This window comes from Dromaius novaehollandiae, chromosome 3 (genome assembly GCF_036370855.1).
Source record: "Dromaius novaehollandiae isolate bDroNov1 chromosome 3, bDroNov1.hap1, whole genome shotgun sequence".
Lineage (NCBI taxonomy): Eukaryota > Metazoa > Chordata > Aves > Casuariiformes > Dromaiidae > Dromaius > Dromaius novaehollandiae.
Window position 1 is genome coordinate 67,066,861 of NC_088100.1, and position 26,539 is coordinate 67,093,399.

A 26,539-nucleotide genomic window follows, 5' to 3' on the forward strand; every position below is an offset into this window, starting at 1 on the left:
CATTCGTCTAATTCAAGCCCCAATATCACTGCTACTTAGTGTTTTTCGTTCTAAATAACTTTTCCAGCTAGTGGAGCAATTAAACTGACTCTCAAGTCAAACACGTTAAGACCCTTCCTTTTTCAGAGTGAAGCAGTCCAAGCACAAGACTCCCTAAACTGCAACTGCTCATAACATTAACAATCCCTTCAGTGGTCAAACCTCTGCTGACAAAAAAAGCTTTCATTCATTGCCCTCACACAAAGGCTGGTGTCAATAGTAATCCCTGAAATTGCACCAGTGCTCACTTACCTAAGCATCGTCTTTCACTTGATTTGCCTCTCATGAGGTCTTTCAGTGTCGTGCTACTTATTTTATCTGCTCGTGGACTAACGGAATAGGATGTGGTTTGAAGGACCCCTCAGAACATGACAGGCACTGAAATTCAAGTCCTTCCTGTCACCAAGACTAGCTGCTTCTGCTGGTAATTGTATTTTGTGCCTTCTCAGACAGGAGAAAGCCACCGTGAGTCACAGCTGAGGGCATGAACCTTCCTAATAACCAGTAACAGTGCAGATACTGGACTTAACATTTTAATACAGGGATATTGAGGCCCCTGAATCAAGGTGCTCACAAGTATTAGGATGCACACCTCTAGCAGTTGTTTGCGTGTACGTGTGCTGAATATAAACAAAACAAGTGGGAGGCTTGCTGCGGAGAGACATGAAGGACTTGAGGGTTCCTCAGAAGTATACACAAAAGTGAATTGTTCTCAGCATACAGTGGAGGTCGTATGAACCAACAGTCTACCGTAACCGTGGAGTTACAGCTCAACCGGCATTTATCAGGTAGGCTCGCCTGTGCGTTTGCGCTTACCCCCACACACGCCCGCCCCCCCCCCCTCCCTCCTGCTGCCGCCGCCGCCGCCGCCTCCTGCTTGGACCGGGGTCCGTTGGGGGTGACACCTGCTCTAACCGGCGCCGCCTGCCGCCACGCCGCAGCGGATTGGCTGAGGCGCGGTCAGCTGATCGCGCCGGAGACCCGCCTGCCGCCGGTCTGATGCAACGGCCGGTGGGTCGCGCGCCGCGGGCCCCGCCCCCCCCCCGGGGGGCGCCGCGCCGAGTCCCGCGTGCCTGCGCGCCCCGGCAGGCGGGCGCCCGCTGTGCCCTTGCGGCGCAGGCGGCGGCGTGCGCCGCGGCGGGAGGCTGCAGTCGCCGCGGCGGGAGGCTGCAGTCGCCGCAGGAGCACGTATGCGAAACAGCGGCTCATTGTACAGTAATTACAAAACGCAATTGCAGATAGGAAGGATAGAGCCTGAATTTTCTTTTACAATTTTTTTTTCTTGTTTGAAAATGCATGCGGGCAGCCAGGTACTGAAAATGATTTCTCTTTCCACGCACAAGCTCACAAACGCGCTCAGTCCTTCCCGTCTGAGCAAGCGCGCCTGAGGGCCGCGGCCGCCCCGGCGGCACCTGCCAGCGCCGGGCAGGGCGGCGGAGCCGGCCCCGCGCGGAAGTAGGGGCGGGCGGGTCGGCCCTGCGGCCTCTCTGCCTGCTCCTCGCGGCTCGGGAGCGCGCCGGTACGCGCGGAAGCGCCGGCCCCGCCACCCGCCGCCGCCACCTCGCCGCCAGCACCGCTTTGTCCCGCTGCAGGCCGCCTCGGCCCCGGTGGACACCCGCCGCCGCACAGCGCGGCCGGGGCCGAGCGCGGCGCGCAGCGCACAGGGGCCCGCCCGCACGCCCCCCCACACACCCACACACACACAGTGACACACAGCGACACAAACGGAAGCGCAGCCCGAGCCGCCTCTGAGCCCGCCGCCGCGGAGGCCGCCCCGGCGCAGCGTGCAACATGGCGCTGGTGCCCAGCCAGGTGCTGCGCGCCGCCATCCTCCTGTCCTATTGCTCCATCCTGTGCAATTACAAGGCCATTGACATGCCCGCGCATCAGACCTATGGAGGCAGCTGGAAATTTCTGACCTTCATAGACTTGGTAAGTCCTCCCGGCCCCGGCCCCCTCGGTCAGGCCGCCCGCGTAACGGCCGCTGCCGCGCGGGGGGGCGGGCCCGGCCGCTCGCGGCCCCCCCCGACGCCGCGGCCCCGCTCGACGGCAGCGCCATGAGGTGACCTTAAAGCGGGACGGCGACATGTTGTGATTCCCCGGCCAGCCGTGAGAGGAGCCAGTCGGGCGCGACGGCCGCGGAACTGGGTGGTTTGCGAGGAGAAGGACACGCATAAAGCCGAGGAGCTGTTGTGAGCAAGCGGGCCGCGGCGGCACGGAGCCCCGTGGGGAAAGGGCGCCCGCCACCCTCTCACGGCAGGACTTCTGCCATGTTTCACCTTTTTTTTAACGGATGGCAGTAAACACCAGAATCTGCTGGTGCCAGTATTTGGCTCCAACCTCATAAAATGTGCTGTCAAAGTAGAAAGCATGTCTTGTTCCCTTCGGCCCGCCAGAGGAATCCTCCCCCGGCAGGGGCTAGCGAGAGCAACACAAAACCTACTGAGCGACTCAACTTGCCAGATCCAGTTTTCTTTGGTTCCAAACTCATAAATTGATCTGTTAAACCCAAGATGCTGTTTTCCACCTTTCTTCATAAAGATCCAGATCTTGAGCTATCATGTCTGTAAGCCCACTGGAAAGCCCCAGGTGCTGCAGCTGAGCCTTGCTGGTCAAGGGTTATTTTTGCCCCCAGGTTCATAGCCTTGCTGCCTCAGTAGCAGTGTTGCTTCTAGTGCAGTTGGAAGGAGAGGGGGTGGGCGGAAAAGAGGAGATGGGAGGAGAAAGTTGGTTCCTGGTTCAGAAATGAGGTAGCAACTTTCACCTGGCACCTAGATCAAAGCAGTTTGTTGTTTTTTTTAATGAATCCATAGTGTAATTAGACAATACATTTTATAGTTCCTGCTGAGTTACAGAAAAGTCTGAACAAGTCTCTATTTCAGTGTTCCCTGATAATAAAATCTTTCTCAGCACCCCATTCTTGTTGCACAAATATTGCTGTATTAACTGCCTACACACTTGATACCCGGTCAGTTGGTCAAGTTTGTGAATTCGGAAACCAAACTCAAACACTTAATCTAGTAGGTCAGGGGTGCAAATTTCTATATCAGGATTAAGATAAGGTTCATTGAGTGCCATATTTTTTTTAGAGAAAAGAAACAACTACCGTATTTTTTATTTAACCACGACAATTTTTTTCGTTGCGTGCCAAAAATTGGCTGGACCTCTGAAGATCCAGAGCCATAACGGGTGCTTTTACTGCCCTTGTAAAAGGGTGTCTTAAGGCCTGGGTTTTTTTCTGGAATGCAAACTAATTTGTAAGTCTGTTTGTTTTTTTTTCCTTTCGGGCTGCTGAACAGTACCGCCAGTGATACTGATTGATAGAAGTTAGAGACCAATCCCATTAAGTTAAGATGATCTGTTGACTTTAGTGACAGTTGAATTGGATGTGAACCAACTAAAGCTAAAAGCCGACAACCTTGTATCTGAATCTCCTTCACGTTTTTCTCTGTTTTTATAGTTCTAACAGTCCTTGGAATATTAAGTGAACTAAGGCTTTTTGTCATGGGTTGAAAGTCACTTCTGTCATTTAGCTCATAGATGTCATGTGTTACCCATAGTCAAGTCTGATAGTCGAGAAAAGGCTAATAGTTCCTAATAGCCTTGATTCCTTTCAAATAATGGACACAACTACTTGAATGCCTTTCTTCGTGTCTAGCCAGCAGATTGCCCTCTCCACTTGTTAACAATAATTATGTCCAAATACCTCTGGTAGCATCTTACCTAAGCAGATGTCTCTTTATGTCCCCTGGGACAACTGAGAGACTTCAAGAAACAAAATTCTGTTAGATTCCTGAGGAGGATTCCAGGAGGAGTGGTTGGAGGAAGTTAGGCACGCTTCCAAAATCCTGTACGTTAACTAAGTTTTAAAAAGCTCATCCATAAGTTTCAGTTTCCTCAACCATGTGCCATGTTCCTGTGTCAGTCATATTCAAAGGCTGTCTAGACGAAATATCAGCAATGCCAGAGTCTTGGCAGACGTGTTCTTGCTACAGATTGTACCTCCACAAGCAGAGATTTCATCTTTGACATCACAGAAGCATGCAGAAGTTCTTTCAGTTTCCAGAAAATGCTAGTAGTTTTTGTGAAAGTGAGATTATGAATTGACGGTGAAAATTAATTTGGAATCTTTTACATGTATCCAGTTGTAATGGGACATTTGACTCTTAGCATCAATAAGTTCCTCTGAGTTTTAGATAGATGGCTTTGCAGAGGTGCTGTTTAGTTATTTGCATGTAGCATAATTTTGAATCAAATTATGAAAAATTAATCTAAACTCATTTAAAGTAAAAACTCTAAAACTCCTTTAAAGTAAAACACAAGATAGAGCAAAATGTTCAAAATCTAGGTATTGATATGAAGAGTAGATTTACAGGCCTTACATTGTTCATAGCAGTTGAGCATTAAGAGGAATTCGTTCAATACAAAGCTAAAGACTGTAATATTCTGTATAGTATAGTATAGCAATGCTATGTTGTTTGAAAAGAGGATAAATACTTCATTTTTATCTTTTAGAGAATGCAGTGGCTCACCACTTCTCAAAGTTTGCATTTATCTGTTTTACCTGCCCATCCCTGACATTTTAGATGTTCACACAATAATATTTTACATGTTCATACCTACGTAATATTTACTTAGATGCCGATATTCATGCTTAATGTCTCCTGTCCTTGGAGTAAAGGAGAGAATAAGCATTACTGATGACTGTTAACTGCTGTTATATACTGACTCAGTTTCTGTGCAGTTGTGAATGTGGTGGCTACCCTCCCTAAAATGTCCAGGTCAATAGAGTTTTTTTCTTGATTTATGAAGAGATGTTCTGAAATGAAGACTGCACTGGAAATACGTTTTTCAGTACACTGGTGATGTTCCTCACTGTTGTTGCTCAATCATTTCTCCACTCCAAACTCCCAAAATCCTTTAGAAAACAGCAGTATCCTTGTCTTTATTTTACAGAGTGGTAAACTGAGGTACACAGAGGTGACCAGTTGCTGCTAAGATCAGTCAGTGGGCCAGGCAGATCAAATTACTCAACTGAATATTCAGGCTGCTTCATAACTACAACATGATGGTTTTTTTCATTCAACCTCACAACGCAAACCAAGTCTCAAAGTTAGTTCCTGTGAAAAAGGCAAAGAATCAGATTCAAGACATTTCAAGAGATCTGTCTAAAACCTCTCGTATAGCTGCCTTTGTTAGACTCAGATTCACCATTTACAGGTTTTGGTGCTTCAGTACTGGACTGCTGCACTGATCCCTGCACCACAACCCATGAATTTATTGTTGAGCCTCATAGGAAAAGTTAGGTTAGGGTGAAAATGATGCCAGTATGAAAGGATTCTTTGTGACAGGTTGGTCAGCCACACAAGTCTTTTCAGGAATTGAGTACTGCCACTGTTCGTTCAGTTCTGTAAGCACTTGGTGTAGCAAAATTAAAGATCACTGGGTCATCTGGCTTACATTGTAGTCACACCCCTATCTTCGTAAACATACATACATTTGTTCAGGAATCCTTTGCCCCAACTTGTCTAAAATGGCAGGATTCTTACTGTTGTAAGGATAAAGTTTTGTTCTTCAGTTTCTCTTGGTTCTCTTACTATTGTGGAGAGAGGAGGCAAAAAAATAAACAGAGTTTGTATTCTGGAATGAAGTGGAGCCTACAAGTGCCATGAGACCGTATGTCTCATTAACAAAGGGTGCCCTGGTCTAAATAGCTTTTATTTTTCATTCTGTAATTTCTATGAAAACTTTATTCCTCAAACAATGCTAGAATAAAACAAGATACTATTGCATATACATGTATATACAGTTACAAAATACAGTGGGTTTTTTTGACTTTAAGGGCTCTCTGACAGACTGAACAGGCAGTTACAGAGACAAAAAACAAGGCTAGAATTTTAGAAGGAGTCTCAAGTGTTATGATTTGTTAATGGTCCTATTTTGGATAACAGAATATTAACATGGGTATTCATACCTCTTGATTCGGGGCAGCCAAAGCTAGAGAGGAATTAATTTTACTCATATACAAACTTGTCTGGCCTCATACTTTTATTATTCCTTAAAAAAGCGAAGCGTCTGTTTGCCTGTATTTACTTTTATACATGCCCTGGCAAACTGGGTTCTGCAAAAAACAAGTACCAGTTCTGTACTCAGGCACACTTTTGCTAGTACATGCAGAAGATGCCTTTAAATTTAGTTTGATTAAATAAGTCATCAGAACTTTGTTTGTTTGTTCCCCTTGGAAAACTTTAGAAAGGCGTATTATCAAGAATAGGACTAGAAACTAGAGTTTATATACCTGTTATTTAAGTTTAACTTATTTACTGTATTATTTATATTAAATTATATGAGGTACATTTTCTAAATAAGAAAAAATCTAGCAGCGTAAAGCATGGGTAAAAATTATAGATGGTATGTGCCCAAGTTGGGTTTAGTCTTGCTGATGGGAAGTAAGATGACCAGAAAATGTCAGAGGCCAGACGATTCAGAACTGAAGAATAAATTGGGGTTTTTTCCCTAAGTAAAGGTCAAAAAACCAGCATGACTGCAAACAGCCAATATAGTCATTACCTGATGTAAAATAACCTTTGTATTAGCAATAGATTTATTGGTTACCTTACAAAATCGCAATGCCTTGGTATTAATAATATGCTGTTACATTACATAGAGTGTCCTACCACTAATATTAATTAAATTATAACAATAAAAGACAGATTTTGCTCCGTACCTCTTGAAGGTAAAGAATTTTGAAAGTAACATTGATTTTCATTATCCAGATAATCCAGTACTGAACAAATTTAAATCTATTGTCATATATTAGTGCTTAACATCTGTATGTGTGGTATTGTCCTGCATTTATTCCTGTATCTGTGTTAAAGATTGTGAGATTCTCTTGATTGGCTTCTGCAAACTCTTAGTTTCTTGCACATGAGGTTCTTGAACTCCTACAGTTCCTAGCTGATGTCTGGAGATCAAAAGGCAGTTTGTGTTCTTCCAAACTGTGCCACCGACTTGGCATCTGAAATTGAGCAAGTTTCATTGCAAAGTGTGAAGGTTAAACTTACCACAACCCAGAGGACACAAGTGAAAACAGATTCTGCAGTCTGTTGAATATAATTATATGATGCTTTTCCCAGTTTTCCATTGCTGAAATTAATTTCACCTTCTGCTTTTCTCTTTCATCATCTGTAAAGTTACTCTGATACTCACTCACCTTTGTCAAGTGTTTTGTTGCTTTTATATGAAAAGATTACGGAAGCGTAAAATATTATTTATTACTCCCAGAGGTAGTTCATCACCATTTCTAAATATCTCAGTGTTCTCTACTATAACAGAGAATACAATTGCCAGTGTTTATTAGTCTACAGAGAAAGAAACTAAGAGATTGCTCTTTGAAGAATAACAAGGTGAAGTTTCTTAATTGCGCTTAATGTATTGGAGAGAAAAGGCAATGATATATGTAAGGGAGCCTTCTAATAAGTGTATGTTTCAGAGTTTTCTTTTTCCTTCTCAGGCTGTAAAGATGTCAGAGAAACAGTTATGTATCATGCTGTCAATGCAGTAATAAAAATGTAATAGTATCACCATTTCTTATTCATAGACCATGTTTTCCACTGGCCTTTTGTAGTGCTGTTACAGATTGAATGGGGTTTGAGCATTACATTGAAGAGTGCCATTTTCACATTCTATTAGCATGTTTTTATTTTACAATTGGACTTAAATATGTTGAACATTTAATTTGGGAATTCTTAGGAAAATTACAGCTGTCAAGAAATGTTTGTGTTGGCAGCACGCTTGGCTGAAAAGAGGACAAATTGAGATCATTTGCTATGATTATAGATACAACTAACGGCAGTAATACTATTTCATAACTTAGGTAATAGTGCTATATTATGAAACAATGACAAATCTGTAGAGTTTTGCCAGAACAGTTTCAAATGATGACAACTTCAAGAAGTTGGTTTAGTGGATTTTCTGTTCCCCTTTGAAAAAAATCTTATATACATTGCATTACAGTTGGAGGATTTTCTTTATAATTTTATTTCAGTGGCAGGGATAACTAAATTATTCTTATATGCCTCCATATGGCAAAGTTCATAATAACATTGTTGTATTTTAAATGGTTGTTTAAACAATGACAACACATCTAGTGTATCTCAGGGAATTCCTATGATGAAATTGAAATTGAGGTTTTGAGTTTCCCTGATTTGTTATGAATGTAAGTAAGTCCATAATAAAATATTTCATTGATATATTTTTGACATTATCACTGTATTTATGTTATATTAATGAGGCCATATGGGCTTATACAAGAAATAAATTTTGTGAGATGGTCCTTTTTAAGTTCTACTAAAGATTTATATAGCCTATTAAATCCCTAACTAGGATAAAAAATTTCAAACCTAGTGTTTTAAATTAGAATTTTTTTAATAAAAATCAAATTTTGCTGGAATCTTTGCAGCTACAACAACCTGAGGATGTACAAAAAAATGTAGGATAGAAGTCCACATGGGTATTTGTTTTTGTCCTTAAGCTGAAAAAAGAAATTAAACTTGGTCTGTATAGCTGAACATAGGGAACCACTCAAATGATAACAGCTAAAGTTTGAAATTTTAACACTGTAGTAACCTCAGTAATCTTTTAATATGGGTTTGATGGAAATTGAAATATGCCAATATGCTACAATATGGCAAAATGATGTAACGTTGTTTAAAGGCCTAAACAGAAAAACTTTATGAAATTATATAACAAAACCCTGACATTCCACTGAAGTATGTATGTGAATTTGAACAAAGTGAAACCACAATAAGATTTAGTCAAACAAAGTTGAAAAAAACCAGACAATTTTGCAATATATTAAATATGGTACAATGTAGATTTGTTGCAAGAGATTATGCCAAATGTGTATTTATCTAAACAAAGTAATAAAATGAAAATATCTCAGATTCCTTCTGTTGCATGCAGCCACTTCTGTGCTGCAACTTTCCCTATTTGATCATTGGAGTTGTCAGTGCCTGCCTATCTTATTGTGGTATTTAGAAAGCATTTTTCTAGTTGTGGTAGGTTAATTTAGACTCTAATGCTGAGAGATGCTCAGCAAAGGTGGAGAATTCCTTGTTATTTGCAGTTTTAATTGCTGATGGAACTCCAGTGATTAAACGTTAAAAAGACCACCACCACTGGAAGGTACGCTTTCGGCAGAATTAGAGAGAGAAAAAAATACTGGCATGTGATAAATTCACAGAATATTGGACATATTTTTATACTTGAAAGTAAGCAGTATTATTGCTTGTAATACACACATGTAAAACATCAAATTCCTCTCATGCACATTTTTGTTCTTTTAAATCGCTGAATCTGAGGCCTAGTCTTCTCACCTTGGGATGTCCAGGTATATATATGGTATATAAGACAAAAAGAAAATTGGCATTACCTAGGCTTATTTTGAGGACTGAGTGAAGCACAAACTTTTTGCTGGCTCTGTGAATGGAGTGAATATATTTTCTAATGAAAGCTTTTCCAAGTTTTGCCTTATTCACCTGCATTTATTTTAATAACTACATTTTCCCCCATACCCTATTTTCAAAAACTCTGAAGTTGTTATTCATCTTCAAAGCCTTACATCCTTTGTTATGTTATTCTTATCATTTACTATGCAAGATTTTTTCAACTCAACATAGTAAATTTATTACAACAGAGAAAAAGTGTAATTAACTTCAGTGGATGGAAAAGTTAAATTTGAAGAAAAAAAAGTCAGCTGAAAGCTGAAGTAAAACTTCTGGACTTTCTGGAGAGGAAGAACCTAAACTAAATTAAAATTTCCAAGCATGCTTTTGTAAGACTTAGAAAAACCCTGAAAATCTGGTGATTCCCCCCAGATTCATGGGATTAAGCATTCAGAGGATTTTCATCATCAATTTGCCAGTCACCTCAGGGTATTTTACGCTCTCTTCACAAATACTTGGCGTTGTGTGTTGATCTGTTTGGGGTTTTTTTGGCAATATACTGCAAAATTTAGAGATTCTGTTGTCTAGAAACAAGCTTATGTGAAATGCTGGGAGGAAATTAAAACTTGGTTTTCATTTATTTGTAGACTTCTTTTGGCAACTTAGATCAGTCCATGCAATTTACCCTCTGGAGTTTGAAACAAACACTTCAATGGCTGATGCTGTGTTCCCTGAACATCTTGTCTTGCCACTGTCCTTGCAAACATCCTGTTTACAGTAGGATTTTCCATGAAAACATTTGCCAAAGGGTACAATTATATGATTTCCACTGAAATCTATGCAACTGACATAGCTCAGGTATTTTTGTCGGTGTTTGTCACATTAGTTATAAAGTGCTTGAGGACAGTCTACAGCATAGCTTAAGACAAAAGTAGTGCCACTGGATTTTTACCAGCTGAACATTGGATGTCCTGGTAAAGATAAATTCGAACAGAAGGTGCAGGAGAGCAGAAAGGCAGATCCCTTGCTAATTACTTGCTAACTTTTTTTTATAAGGCAAGGTACAAACAAACCATATCTGAATGGGCAAAAAAGGTGGTGGTGGGGTTGCCACAAGTTGGTTTAAGTGAAACAGCTTAAACGAACTGAAGCTTACCCATAAACCTTTAGGAATGCTACTAGACACTTTAGATTACTTGAGTTGGATGTATTAGCACTTAACAAGGAACTTTATTTTTACTCTGTTGGGAATTGATTGGCTCCTACATGCTTTTGAAAAGCTCTGCCTGTGTTTGTATGTTGCTAAAATCTTTATTTTTAAGCCTAGGTTTTTTTGTACCTGAGGGTGAATTTACTTAGTTTTTGTGTGTGTGTGTGTGTGCGTGCTCCATTTGCATATACTTTATCAGGTGTCTTGAAGCCTTCTGGTCCTGGCACCACATAAGTAACAAATTGTTTATTTATTATTATTGCTGTTATTATTAGAATCTGGTGGGAGTGGGAGTTCCACATGCAGAGCACAGGTGGCTAACGCTCCTAAATGTACTTGATCGGATGCAAGAGGAAGGAAAGAAACTGCTGACTTTTAATACTGTTATGTAAATTGATAAAATGTATGAATACAGAGAGGATGTTTTCTCTGTGAGACACTTAAAGAGCTTGTGGCTGAAGTGGTGGAAGCATTTCATACAGCTAATGTTCAGCCTAGCATCTCTGATCCTGAGACACTTCAAAAGAACACTTTGCCCTAGAGAAGATTGGGCTTTTTATGCCGAACTACTTGTTCAGGCTCAGCTCTCTAAAGGATGCAAGTAGAGAAAGTGGGAGAGAAAAGGAAGAGCCGATAGGATGACTGTACCTGGAGTGAGTAGGTAAGAGAGTGCACCATACCGATGAGCCTGGTGTTGCGACAAACTTATTTAGGTGTTTGACTGGCAGCTGTGAGGATGATGTGAGGAAAAACAAGATGTGGAGATACAAAGTAGCCGGTATTTCTTGGCAAAAACAGCATGTATTAGCTCCGTCGGATTCCCTTCCCTCTGTTGTTCCCTCCCCCATTTCTTTCTCCCGCCCAACCAAACACCCACAACCACACCCCCACATCCCCACACACCCACACACACACTCACCCACACACACACACACACACACACACACACACACACACACAACACAGTACCACTTCCCTGCATGCAACTTGTTTAGCTTAGCACTCTTCTGCGCAGCAGAGGGTGCTTGCAAAACTTTGCCCTGGAATCCATATGCACTGACAGATGCAGAGGTCCTCATTTGCTGTTAAGACTCCATGCTGTGAAAACTTTCTTGACCTTAATTTACTTGTTATAGCTGTGTTCCAAGAACTGAAAATCTGCATGTGCATTAGACACAATTAGCCACATTCCTGTGCTTTCCAGGGGTAACTCCGGGGAATGCATGAATCATGAAGGAAACCTTTACCTTGTACAACTGGTGCGTAGCACTATACTTTTAAACTGGACATTCAGAAGGCTGAAAGGGATTTGGGGTTTTTGGTAATGCATATGCATCTTTGTGTAGATTTGACATAATTGTTATTTACTCATGCTGCGCATCACATGAAAATATTAAACTGTGTTTATAGAATCTGTTATGTCGTCTCTCCACACACTGTGCACATCTAGGAGTAAAATGGCCTGTTACTACTGAAATCGGTTTAGTTGACCAAGTAATGAACCATAGTTAGAAAACTGTGGTGGTTTGAAGTACAAGACACTGTTAAGTTCCCGAATGTCAAAGAACTCCAGCTAGCAAGAGAGAGCAGACAGCTTTAAGGTCAGCTGTCTCATGACCTACCATGGCTAGAAAGCGATATTCCTGTATTTATTAAGAAGTTAATGATTGTTTCTAATTCTAAACATATGTTTATAGAAGATTAGTATTCAAATCTCCTTTACTGCTGTGCCAACCTTATTTCAGAAGCTAAACACCTCTAAATTTCCAGGAATAATGTTTTATTATTAGTCCTGTGGCATTTCAGGCGAAGTTTTATTTTCTTTTTCTCATGGTCTGAGGCAGAAGCTACTAAAATGATACTGCCAAATGAATTAAAAGTTGTCTTGTTCTCCATTAATGATGAGGTTGAATTAAAATCGCAAGATTTATTTTATGTAGGGGTGTTTTAGAAAAGGAAAGGGGGACCTCTTGTTGCTTTGGGGATTTGAGCCAGATTTTATCTGAACTTCTTGATTTGAAGATTCAACCTGCAACATATAAACAAAAACATAAATGTCTTTCAGGGTGTACAGGGGCTGATTCTGTTTATCTACTACTAGCTATGTGAATGAAAATGTTCCCACTTTGTCCTTTTCCACTCTTGCCCTTTTCACTCAGTCAGGCTACTCAGTTACAGACAGCTGTTAGGTGTCACTATATTTTCTGCTCTTTTTGGCTTATAGCAACGGGTGCAACATCCCCTTCCAATACCCCCATTCCTTCTAATCTCTTCTTACCCAGCACCCTTTCCTTGATCTTTTATCTGTGTATCCCAGATCCAGTTGCACAACCGATCTTCTTCCAAAAGCCTGTATTTTCCCATCTGGTGTTTCTGTTTTTTATTACTACTGTACTCCTTCGACTCTTTTCCCACAATTCACACATCCTGTCTTTTCTCACTGTTCATTCACTGTTTTATTTTATCTTCTGCATCCTCACCTTGTCTACACCAAATACCTGACCTATACAGTTTTATTGTCATGTCTTTTTAAAGCACTGTGTAGCCCAACAGAAATGAAGAATCAATCATCTCTCTTCAGAAAAGCTTGATTTCAATCTAGTGATAGCCTCAAAGAAACAACTTTCGGAATCATGTTATTACGTATCAATCTTAGGTTTGCTTTCTAGCTTGGAGTGAATTTTTAACCGTCTGAGTTACAGGAAAAAACACCCATAAGTGTTCAGCATAATGGATCAAGATCGTAATATTTATTATGGTTTTAAAATCTTGTCACTTTTGGGGGGTCTGCCATGCAATCTTTTTAATGATAAATTTTCCATTTCAGAAACAGACCCTTGATAGAAATTGCTATTTCAATTGAAAAATCTAAATAATGTGGAGTATGGGATAATCAGCAATCACTATTTATTCAAACATTTTCTATCTTTTTTTTGATTTATATATTTTTAGTGAGATGCTGAAATTATTTTAGTTGTATTTTATATTTCGTGATAAGTAAACTGATCTCATAATTGTCTTTGTAAGGACAGAAATCGGCTGCAATCAGTGAGGCAAACAACAATATTTTAAAATATTGCCTAGCTTACTGATTATTATTGTTGTTAATAGAAAAAGCTTTCTTTTTTCATGTGAACATATATAAGTATTTACTCCTTGCTTGTGTGGGTGGCTTGGGAGTGCATGCAGGTGTGTACGACAGATGTATACCTGTTGTGATTCAGAAGTAGGGGAAGGGGGAAATCTGCATTTCATAGTGGTAACTTTCTATTCAAACCTACGTGGAAGCATTTCCATTCTCGTGCGGGGCTGCTGAATCTGGTAGCCTGATAGAGATGAGCCTGCTGCAGCTCCATGTCCCCAGGTCCAACTGGTAGAGAGGCAGAGCATGTGCCCAGTAGGTACACCCACAAACACACGCATACAACACATATGTATACATGACCAGCCATGCAGATCAGCACAAACAGAAACATGCAGCACTCATGCAAACACAGACAGCACCAGTAGCCTTCGTCTTGTTCCCCTTTCTGGCTGATCAGGACGAAGATCCGTTAGTGGGAAATATATACACAAATACAATGTGGATCCCTCCAGTAACTGGCCTTAGATGCTCTTTGGCACTAACACAGCATTTGATCATTTGGCATGCCATTGCAACCAATGCTCACAAATGCCTAGTGATAAAGCGTCACATAAAATGTGTGGATCTTGTAAGGGTCACAATCTACAGATGTATTTTGGCATGATGTCTGGCAGCCACAGGGGAGGTATTCTTTCTCTGTTACCCATACCCTTCTGCTTAATTTGCATAGGAGTTGAGGTCAGGCTTCCAGCTGTGTGGGATACCCCTCACCCACACCATATTGCATGTGAATTATTAATAAGAGAGTTTTCAGCACCTTGTAAGATAGACCCTAAATTATTGATTTTTTTACTCTCCTCTGGTATGATTTTAAATTCAGAAATTATGAATTTATTCAAAATTGCAAGAAAAAGTCTCACAATTTCTAATGGAAAAAAATCAGAAAAAATATTTCAAATTCATGGTTTCACTGCAGTTAGACTGACCAAGTGAAAAGAAAACACTTCATAGTTTTCATTAAAATACCTGGACAAAAATCTGCATTACAAAGGAAACAGCATTTGCAGTGGGAAATTGTTATTCAGAAATATTTTGCCAGCTGTATTCATTGAAAACCTGCTTTATTTTGCTTTAGCAAGGGCAAGACCACTGTCACGGGAGCAACATAATCTTGAAAGTTGCAAATCATTCATATTTATCCTTATTTCACAGGAATTATATCTGTACTTAAAGACAGTGAAAGTAAATGTGAATTTGAAATACAAAAGTGAACGCAAGGAGAGGATACAATAACAAGTCACATCCAGAAAACATAAACTGTTGAGTCTTTTTTTTTTCATTAGCTGCATTCTATCTACAGGGATTAGTAAGGATTTTGAAGAAGTAACCAAAGAATAATAACGTGCTATAAGCGAAGCCTACTTTTGTCCAATCTTTCCCTCTCAGACCTGACATTTTTCCGTGTTTGGTTCTTGTTCTTAATGAATATGACTGCATACAGTTCCAGGTATTATGCCAGACGAAGAAGTGCACTGATGGAGGTAAAACAGTCATAGGAGATGCTTATTTGCATGGGGTGCCTGTATCTCAGTGGTACATATTCAGAGGAGGTCTCTGGCTGGGTAGTGGTGCAGTCATCTGCACTTCCTACACAGCTTCAAGATGCTGGCCTTGAATGTACATTTTCTGCATGAGTCTTATGTTAGAAAAAACATATCTTTGATATTCAGAATTCCATAGAGAAAACTGACCTTTTTAAAGGACTCTTTTAAGCCAGGTAGATGAGGATTCAGCATTATGAATCAAACCTGCAACAGCCCCATCTTTTATTAATATGTCTCCTAATTTACTGCAGGAAACTGCTGAAATGATTAAGTGTATCAGCAGTCTGCATAAAATGCCTGTGTGACCTCCAAAGCACTACGAATTTAAGAGAAAATTTTTAAAACATGAATGATTAGGTCACAGAAATTAAGGCCATATCTCAGTTTGTTGGAAATATTATTAAAATAGGAAGCCAGGTAGTGGCTGTAAGGTGACAAAAGGTCTAGGTTGCATCTCTACCTATAACAAGTGCTCTGGGCTGAAAGTATGTTTCTACTCGAGTCTCCTTTGCACTTTTCCTTCTTGGTGGTGCAGGTCTTCCTTCTTTTCTCTTACTTGAAAGAAAGCATAGATAAATAGTGTAAATAGGTAGAAAGTGCCTATTCCAAATAGACAACCTTGTCCATTCATTTTGTAGATATTTATTTTCATATCATCTTGTTAGTTCTCCATCTTCTGAGAAACAAGCAAGGCATATGTACATGGAGAACTTCTGATTTTTCTTTTGGACAAAATTAACATATCGTGGTAGCAAGTGTCTTGCTAAGAGTATGATTGCTTTGTAGTACTGTTGCACCTTTTACTATGAGATCTCAAAGCACCTACGAAATATTGGCTAACTAAGCTTCACAACATCTTCCACGGAGAGTCATAAGCTAAACCAGCTGCAGGCCCAGCATGCAAGCCACTGAAATTTGCTGGAAATATAGTCGTTAAAACTCCTTCATACAGTTAGCTTTGTCGCATAACCTGTATTTCAAAACATCCCCCATCTCAGGTGGTGCAGGAGGTGATCTGTGAGCCAGATGCTGCCCATGGTTTACTCCCATTCAGCCTTTGGGCTTTTTGACAGGACGGGGTGGGGCCTGGAATTGAGACTGGCTATTCAAGCAGCACTGTCCAGATAATCAAACATCACCTCCAATCTACCCAGTCTGACACAGTGACTCGCTGCTACTGCTGCCCATTAAGGGATGGGAAGTATGTGAACATTTGTGGGGGGGATGGTGACTGCCATTAGGTATGGATGAGGGAATACACTATTCTCAGCGGCAGCTCCTACCCTTTGACGAAGCAGGAGCAACTTGGCTCCACGCTGACTCCCATTCCATCTCCACCTTCTTCTCCTCTGCAAGACAAGAACCATATCCTATCTTGGCCTCACCCCTTCCCAGTCTTGCTGTGGACACTGTCCTCACCTCCAATGCCTCCTCAGCTGCTGCAGAGCAAGAGACGGGGAGAGATAGGGTGCTTGTTTGAATGATGGATCTGGGAAGGTATATTTGATTGTATAGGATGGGTGAGCAGTGGACAGGCTCTTGATGAAGGAGAAAGGAATAGAAGCGGCAGCTTAAATGGCAGAATGTAGGCTGCTACCATAGGTGTTGAGAGTGGGTGGTTGTGATGCTGGAAGGAAGAGGATGATCTTGCAGCAGGGAGAGTCTGAGATCTGGTCCTTATGTCTGCCATATTTAGGGCATCCTCAAAGTGTGCAACAGCCATGGGGAGTATTGCCATATTTGTGGCCAGAAGTAGGTGTACCCGCACTGTATAGCACATGCAGCACAAATCAAGAATTTCTAGGAAGTGTTAAACCTACTAGATGTATACTGTGAAGTTAATCCCTCTGTGAGCAGTGAATGTTTATCCAGAAAAAACAGACATTCAGCAGCCTGGACAAGTACCACAAATCCTCACATTCTGCCTGGAGACAATTTCTAGCTGGAAAAAGAGGATAAAAATGGATGTATGGTAGCTCTAACTGCATGGTTAGCATGTAGGTTAACATGGGGCTTCCACCCACATGACCTAGTTGTGGAACACCAGTGGCAGTTTCTTTTCTGAAATAAACAGCATGATATTGTCCATGCATGTTTGAGTAGGACGTGTATTTCTTTTGGCTGGAAGAAAGGAAGGTACAGTTGTCAAGCCCAGATGGAGGCTTTGAAATATGCATGATAGTGGCAGCTGTGTGTGGGAAGAATGACTTGAAGTGTGTTGAGGAGGAGGAGGCTTGTTTACTGTGTTACTGTCTTCATGTAGCTGCAAAGTTGAATGGAGGGAGAAATGAGGAATGTATTTCATGTCCATGGATTATTGCTTCACTGCTGAACAATTTTTTCTTAAGTACTTGTTATTTGTTATTTGTTTAAAAATGTATAAAGGATCAGTGAGTTGAAGGAGACAGTGAAGGAGACAGTGAAGGAGACTGCAAAAAAGTATCATCAGTATTTCTTCAGTCCCCATTCCTTATTCACTTGGTCATACTGTTGATGTCCGAGAAAGTTCCACTTAACGAGGATTCAGGATTAGATTTGTGGAAGCTCTCCTTTTAAACAGAAAATCTTTGTTTTCACCTCATTTTTCTGAAAATGGGCCTTTATACTTGAATGTTCCTTGTTGAAAGGTGGGTTGAGATTGTCTCATGCATTCTTTAGAGAGGAAAATATTACTCTGATGGTCTTTCCCAATTCTGAATTTCATATCTGCTCATTATTTATTAGTGTGTTTTGTAGTCTATGGTTATATAAACACTTAAGCCAATGCACAATTTGAATTTATGTGATGGGGCCCTATTTTGTTGTTGCTGTTGTTGTTCATTAGCAGTGTTGTTCAACTGGTGACTCACAAGCCAAACTCAGCCCAAGAGACAATTCCATGCAGCTCACTGTCATATAGAGGAGGAGCAGTCATATAGGCAGATCAGAGAGTCCTTAAAGCCAAGTACTACCTGCATACACTCTGCTACTTGTTTCCTTAGCATCCGCATTCATGTGGGAGAATGGGATCGGGCTACACGCATTCTTCTTCCTGCTTATAAACTCAGCCTCCTCTTGCTGTATCAGCGTAGCCCATGAGGAATTCCAGAAACAGGGATCCAGCCTTCATAGCTGCTGAGTAGATCACCCTCCTTCAGGAAAAAGCCATGCTGGCCCTAACCCAAAGGTTTTGAGATTTAAAGAGCAAATATACGCATTTTTATGAGTATAAAAGAAAGGAGGATATGGGGTACAATAAAAAGTGTTGTGCTGGCATGTTGAAGTGGTACATGTGTCAAGTTAATTCATAAACTCTTTCAGGTTTTATGTTGTTTTAGATTTGTGTTTACAGTTTTCAGTCATCTCATTAATTAACACTTTTCTATGGGGAGAATAAGGTTTTATGATTTTCTCTTACAAGAATGTTTTCCAAGGGTGTTTTATAATGAGTACGTTTTTCACATTCCCATCCCAGAGCATGAAATTCCTATTTTCTGAATAGTTTCCTAGTATCTCTTTCAGCTCTGTGGCCTAAAAAGGTCTTTGACTCAATTAAAGAAAATTGGTCTAAGAAGAAAATCTGAAGATTCAAAATTGTACACTAGAAGAAGATCAGAAAGATGCAACCAAACCCTACTAACAGAAACCTTTAACGTGATAGAGCAAGGTTTGATATCAGCTGTTTTACTGTGCACTAGTCCTTGGTTCATACTGCACTGGACCCCAAAATTGGAAGACTTTCTTCACACTTTGGATTCAGATAAGGTTATGCATCTGTTGCCACAGGATCTCAGTTAAACATGGTAGATAGCTTCCAGATGATACACTTAATTTTGAGAGTAGCTGTCCTTTTAATCTGTAATCACGTGGCAACAGCTTGCAAATTTTTATCATTTGAAAATCTAAATAATTTATCTGATTTGAGCTTTAAGCTTACAGTAATCAGACTTACTCCAGTTCTAAATATCCTTCCTTCCCTCATGGTTTTCTGGCAGATTTCTAGCCCTGCGGACAAATCCTGCTTCAGACCTTTTCCTTACACCAAGCACTCCAGAATATTTTATAAAGAATCACAGCAACTAAAGGATGCAATATTGATATATATACTTAATCTGACTTCTTCCCAGCTTAATGCTTATCTTTACTCCACAATGACACAGAATAACAATGTAAAGAGCCAAAGTTAGTGATTATCAAACATTTCATATGACCATTTCTCACTGTGCTGAAGACCAGGAAATTGAATAAATATCTAACAGCCAGTTTTCCTGAAGTCATGAAAGGAACGGAATTGATCAAAGTGTAGATCCATCAAAAAGGGAAATTAACAAGTGTTTGTTCCTGTATTGGACAAACACAACATCTTTACAACACTTCAAACAGAAGATATTGCTGCAAATGGAGTGTGAAAAAAATTACCCGTTTAATTAGTAGTAAATAATCATGGCAGTTAAAGAATTTTAGGTGTTTATGTTCTTGATTAATCATAGTCCCAGTTTGCTTCTGAGAATATTACTTTGAGAATTACGCTAGTTTTATTGCTGTTCTGCTCTGTTCAAAAAAGTTGTGAATCTAAGCTTTGTTAGTGCTTGAAGTTCTGTGCATTCTTCATCCAGTTTTAAGGCCTCTGGTTTGCACTCTGTGTTGCCATTTACATCTTTGTAAAATGGATTATTATCATCTGATTTTGCTGGTATCTTATCCTCATTTTGTATGCAGATGTAGATGAGACTGAAGGTTCAAGGCAATAGAATATTAGACCCATGATAGATGAAGGCTTTTTCTTCTGTAAAGTTGATACCAATTAGAATAAAGGTTTAATGTGGTAAATAGACAAACTGAAGCACAGAGGAGACTTTCTTACATTTATGTTGCAATGTTTAGAATTGTTCCTAGGGTCTGTAACTGCGCACTCTAGCCACCAGAAAATGCTTTTTTTCCCATGATAGGCAATTAAAAGATTAATGTATGGGGATAGCTTTGTAGGCAAGAGCACAAAGCAAGCGGTGTTTATTTAAGTGTGTATGTCTATATTTAAGTATGACCTTTCAAAGATGTCTAAGGGAGGTGGGTATTCAAATCTTGAAGAATTTCTGCCAACTGTCTTCTGTCAAGGCCAAAAGGATTATTCAGTGAGTCTAGTTCAGTCAGAAGTTTTGTTCCAGACTCTCTTGTGCCTTAACATGTCATCTCAGGAAAGCTAGTAAATTCTGTGTGCTTCAGTTCATCTGTCTATAAAATATGACCATAGAATTAGCTATTATTGCTTCATTGGGCAATGTTATAAGGTTTAACAAGATCCAATTCTCCAATGCTTTGTACCTTGTGTTGTCATGAATTTCAGTAGGTTTCAAGCTCAGTTTCTTTGGAAGTCCAAGTCATAATGTAAGCCTTAGTGGTTAAAAGAATGCATAAATTTTGCTGTAACGCTTAAGAACTATGATTTTGCTTCACTGTTTCTTCACATAGAACTGTAATACAATATTGCATAACAGCACTAGAAACTATTTCTCGTCTTAATATGTAGAATATGGAGCTAGTATCCACATATTTTATCAAATGTTCTGATCCTCAAGGAAAAATTATTAAAAAAAAAATCACCTGATGGTGCATATAAGATTTGGTTATAGACTTTCAGTGTGACTTATCTGGAAGCCCTTCATATGGTATCTGCGTATTCATTGCATGCTATATATGTTTATATAATGTGAGATTTTTCAAAAACTTCGCTGCAGTTAAAGTTAGGCACCCCCCAGCATCATTAGAGTACGATGTTCACAGAATACTACATACTTGTGAAATCCTGCCCGGAATGTGCTACGGGCCCAAACAAAAGAGGAAAAACAATAGAGTATATATTGAGAATGTGGCTGAATCTTGTTTGTGAAGTGGACTATCTGCAGGTTATGTAGGGCAGGATTTTGTGTAAGGGGTGAGGGAGCAAAACTATATGATCAGTCTCTCCTACCACGATCTCCATGCTCTTGTTCCCTCTTCTAGCAGACTATGTCTCTACAGACTACAACAGATTTGATTCTGGTGTCATTAGAGGCATTAAAATTCAGGGTGGTCTCTCTGTTGATTAGTTTTAAGGACCAATGGTGAAGAATGGTAGACTCTTTTTGAGGCTAATCAGTTTTTAAAGTGTGTAACTTTAAGGTGTTACACTGGAGACTATAATATCCCAAGATAAATTGAAGCTTTGATTTCAACCTTTAACAGCAGCTCAGAAAATAGCTCTGTGATGACATCCTCTTATGTGTGTCCCTGTCTTGCCTCTTCAATTTTCCTTGACAGATGACTCCACAAGTTGAAAAAACCCATCATCCTAGTTTGTTGGCGTCTTGTCCACATTGCATATAGATACCAACAACAGCCCAGGGTCCACAGCAATGGAAAATCAAGTCCTTAGAGTTCAGGAATTGCCCAATTGACAAGCCCTTTAAGAATATACCGTTAGCTGTTGGAAAGGCTAGCTGTAAGACGTTAATAAACCTTTTGAAGAAAATACTTGGATTTCACATGCAAATAGTTTTACAGATGACAAATATTTAATCATGTAGTGCATCTTGGTAGAAACTGAATTGGTGTTAGTTTGCTGCTGACACCAGGACTTGGAAAGATCCAGGATCAAATATCATCATGAAGACCTCAACAGAGAATGCTTAAAATAAGAGCTCTTTTTATGGCTGGGAAACAGTGAAGTGTAAAGTTACATGAAAAGGACAAAACTATTGTTTTTTGTGTCTTTTGGTTTTATGGAGATAGAAACAGATTTTGGACAGTCACCAGGGAGGTGAGGCTTCAACCTTTGGTTACATTTTAAACATCAAACAGCAGCTTTAAAAAGCAGTACTGGTATGTAAGTGTGTGAACTGTCAGAGAACACACTGACCTATTAGTCAGACAGCAAATGGTAATGAAATAACCAACTGTGTGTTTTCACTCTTTCTGAGTGTCAGTACCAGATACATGCCCAAATGTGCAAAAATAGCTTGTTTTTATTCTTATGGATGAGTTGAGGCTATCTGATCTTTGCTGCCATTGCAGTCATAAAATGACCTACAGTTTTAGATGAGAGACACAGCTTGGATATTTTTTTTTATTACTGTTTCTGTATGAATGAAGAAAATGGCAATCACATATACCTAGTATATACTTGTTAGTGATTATCTACTATACAAGCTTAAGCCCAATTCTCCAGATGGTCTGGGTAAAGGACAAACCCAAAAATTGGATAACATGTTTAAAACCTCACCAGCAGGCAGACATGTCAGCCAGACCGTATGCTATTACTGCAGTGTCTGTGCACCAGAATCCTTAGGCGAAGTTTAAACCTGTATTGACTGGAGGAAAAGTCAGTAAATTGTGAAAACACTTCGGAACTGTTTAAGATGTTATGATCAGATGGAGTTATTCTAGAAGTATCTGTGTTTTGCTAAAAGGAAGAGATTTCACAGGCCTTGACAAGGCTAAACACTCTCCCCTACATGAGACAGGAACCCAGACAGGATTTAATCACAGGATCGTTTAGGTTGCGGGGGGGACCCAAGGAGGTCATCTAGTCCAATGCCTTGTTCAAATCAGGCTCAACACTGAACCAGGTTGCTTAGAACTTTGTCCAGCTGAGTCTTGGAAGCTTCCACTCTTCTGTGTGTTAATATTCTTCCCTAATGTATTCATCTCTTTTCTTCTATTGTGGTTTCAAACTGCCTGATCACATTGTCTGTTACGATTTCACTGTTGATAATCCTGTTTGCTGGATCTGGGCTAATGTAGCACACTTAAAACCCCTTGTGTATCCTGATACAGTATATTCTTGGATTCTCTTATCAGTATGGACTACACATACAGGTTTTTCAGTATTTCTTCTTGTTACATCTAGCCAGAAGTAGCTCTTACAGGGCATATTATGTTCTTGTGAGCAAATCTGCAACACAGTATTGAGTCTCAGCTTCCATAACAAGCATGCTTATGCGGCAGGATAGAAGGAAATAAGAGATAGGGAGATCTCTGAAAAAAAGTCTGTCCTTGCCCACTCTTAGGAAACTGAAAACATAGGATAAGCCTGTCTGATTCTGACTGATTCCTGCCTAATATTCCACCTGCATTTTCTTCTGTCTCAGGATTCGTGGTCTAGATGAGAGAGGAATGATAGCAAGATTATCCTCAAGGCATTAATCCTGTTGCCAGGATTTTTTCACCATCCCCAAACAGCTAGCAGTTTCTGTTCACAGGAACAGCACCAAAAGAAGTTATGTTTTTATTTAACCTGCACTAAAGGAATTCATAGTTACTGTTTTATTTGTGCAAATGAGACATGCCTTATCCCTCTGAGTGGCATCATGAGAGATCCCAAGGCTGCTTTCCACACCGCTTTGGTACTGTAAAATTGTACGTGACATAAATGTGATTAAATGTGGTTAAATTAGGTGTAGAGAGACTCTTGGAAATATAGACATGGTATAGCTAGCTTTATATTTTCTCTTTTTTGATACTGGTATGAGGAATGTGATCCTGGGGAGAGAACAGGTCTGCAGCTGGTTTGTTTCCTTCATCTGTGATTATGAAGTAGCGTCTTAGGAGCTAGCATAGATAGGCACAATTTGGAGTAGTTCTTTGGCTGCTCTAACTTATACCAGATGGTTACCTGTTACTGCTATTCTTTTTTTCAAAGTGCGTTTGCTCACTATCAGTAAGTGTGTTTTAGGGTGCTCTTTATTTAAGGCAAATGTTCTTCTCCTGTGGTTATAATTCCTTTAGTTTTTTCTCCCAGCTTTTCTCCACACACCTTCACCTCATGCTTTCTTTACAGAGTTAAAATATGTAGTAGAAAAGTTGGGTAATGGGTTCCACAAACTTCATTAGCGTTTGTTTTACCCTAAACCTATTTCAGCATCAGAGACTGCTTTGTTTTAGCTCCGAAAATATGTAAGTTCACTGAGGCAGAAACATATCTTAATTTTATAGTTGTTTCTAGTGTAGGAAGAGACCCTACATATTACTTGAAGAACTAAGAAAAATGAAAACCATAAGCCCTCTCTCAGCCCCTCCAGTGAGATGGTTTTTCATGACTGTCTCTTAAGTAGTTTCACTTGCTAGGAATGGCGTGTATATATTTTAAAAGTAGAACAAATACCAGTTTCTTAGAAATGCAGGCAAGGTGTTTAAAAATATATTTTATTTGTTTTGTTTACTGAATAAATAGTATAAAACTTGCACAGCTTCCATTAGGTGAAATATAAATATGTGTGTAACTTTACATACAGGTGCAGTAGATTCTTTAAGCTGTTTTGCTGTAGTGTATTGAGCACCCTATAGTACAGTATACATGGCCTTTAAATTTGGCTCCCAAACTGAGTCTGTAACTGGAGCCTAAGGCTTAACACTTAGAGGTATTTCAATCAGGGAGGATTGAGAGCTTCTCAGCATTCAAACTCAGTTGGTTACTAGTTGGTCCCCTTGTATAGCCATGTTTCACTCTTGTATATTGCTGGTCTTTGGGCTGTAGTCGTGGATTGTAACTGGTGAATTCAGTGATGTGCTAGAACTGATTGCAAGCTAGTACATAATCTGTCAGAGATGTTTTCTTTGTAGAGTAAGTTTGTACCCTACCAATCAAGATGATAAGCACATGCAATGGCAATGATTTGTGAAGTGAATCCAAATTAATATCTCAGGTAATTGTCCTATTACTTGCTACTTATTTATTGAAATCATATCACTGTTGTCTGTCTGGGTGCAGTCCTGTGTACTGTGCCTCTGCGTTCTGCTGGATAGAGGTATCCTTCACACAGGTGAACTTCAAATGCTCCTGCTTTCAGTTAGCTATTTAATGATGATGTTGTGCTGTTAATGTTCAGAGGGATGGTACTTGTGTAAAATGGGTTACCCTATTTCTCAGAGATATCCCAAGATACTGCTGGGGAGCTCTGTTTCTTTGAGGACTTTATCATATGGCATCTAAGGATTCTGTCCCTGCTTGCAAAGCAACTCACAAAGCACAAGCTTTTAAAAAAGTCTGTTTAGTAAATCAGATATTTATGTATATATGATTTTGTTGAATTTTTTTTCTTTATAACAGCCTTTCTTAAACCCTAACTTACTCCAGCGTCTTAAAATGACTGAAGTGAAAATAATCATGTGCAAAGAGTATGTGTTACTCAATTCTTTAAGCGAAGTCACCCCACTGAGGTACTGAAGGACATGGTTAAGCACCAGAGCTAGCATTTGCTTCAGTATTGATTGGTTTTTGACAACAGTAGTCTTCTGTGCAGATGCAGAGAAAGAATTTCTTCCTGTTATTCAGTAGTTTAGTTCATCCGCACAGATTGAGGAGAAATCAATTCACTGAGAAACTGACTGGGAGTTAAAAAGTAGAAAAGCTGGTTTTCCTCCTTTTCCTTTGTGAATAACAATGAGGTGTGAGAGGATAATATCTGCTACTTCTAAAATCTTGTAGGACATGGTGAAAAAAAAGCATTAAATCTGGTCTTCTCACTACAAAAAACATTTCATTTCTTCTGTATGTCAGATTTAAATACATAATGTGTTGTTATAAGCTTTTTTCTTTACATGTGCAACACATTTAAAGTAGGTTTATTTATTTAGTTAAAACAATTCAAAATTCTTCTTGGAGAAATTTTAGCTTATTCCAGTTTCCATCCATATTCAGCTTGTCACCAGCCATGATAATTAGCTGGTAGAAATAAAATAAATGCACCATTTTGTTTACCATTTTCTAGTATAATAAAAAGTAAGCAATGTGCAAAAAAAAAAAACCCCATTATTTATTTCTTTAAGGGGAAATGTTTTTCATTCTATGTCTTGGTCTTGGCCTTTGAAAGCTGGGTTACATTCCCGAATATTACTAATGAGTCCTTTCTTCTGTCTGTAGTTGACTATGAGGTTGCATTTAGCCTAACCTTTTTGCTATGTTGACGTGGCAGCGATGTTTCATGCCTTATTTACTGCAGCCTTCTTTATTACGGGCTTCATCCAAAGACCAGAATACTGCAGAATGTAGAAGTCTACTTGCTAAGTATATCTTGCCACAAAGAAATTACTTTTTGTTTTTGTTGTGTTGTCCAGCTACAATAGCCTTTTGTGGATATTTTCGGGATGATTTTAAAGTGCTGATTTTTACTTAAAAAGCTGTAAATGGCTGCTTGGATTT

The 26,539-nt window shown here is 39.8% G+C and overlaps 1 protein-coding gene across 2 annotated transcripts in view; it reads left to right on the forward strand.

The window, feature by feature from the left end:
• Positions 1-1,068: 1,068 nt before the first annotated feature.
• Positions 1,069-26,539, forward strand: part of AIG1 (androgen induced 1) — a 130,057-nt gene continuing 104,586 nt past the window's right edge. The window contains exon 1 of one of the 2 annotated variants that reach the window (XM_064509072.1): positions 1,069-1,971. In XM_064509072.1, coding sequence (XP_064365142.1) covers positions 1,831-1,971 — 141 coding nt within the window. In that variant the 5' untranslated portion in view covers positions 1,069-1,830. The remainder of the gene's footprint in view (positions 1,972-26,539) is intronic. The other variant, XM_026120508.2, reaches the window with a different exon arrangement.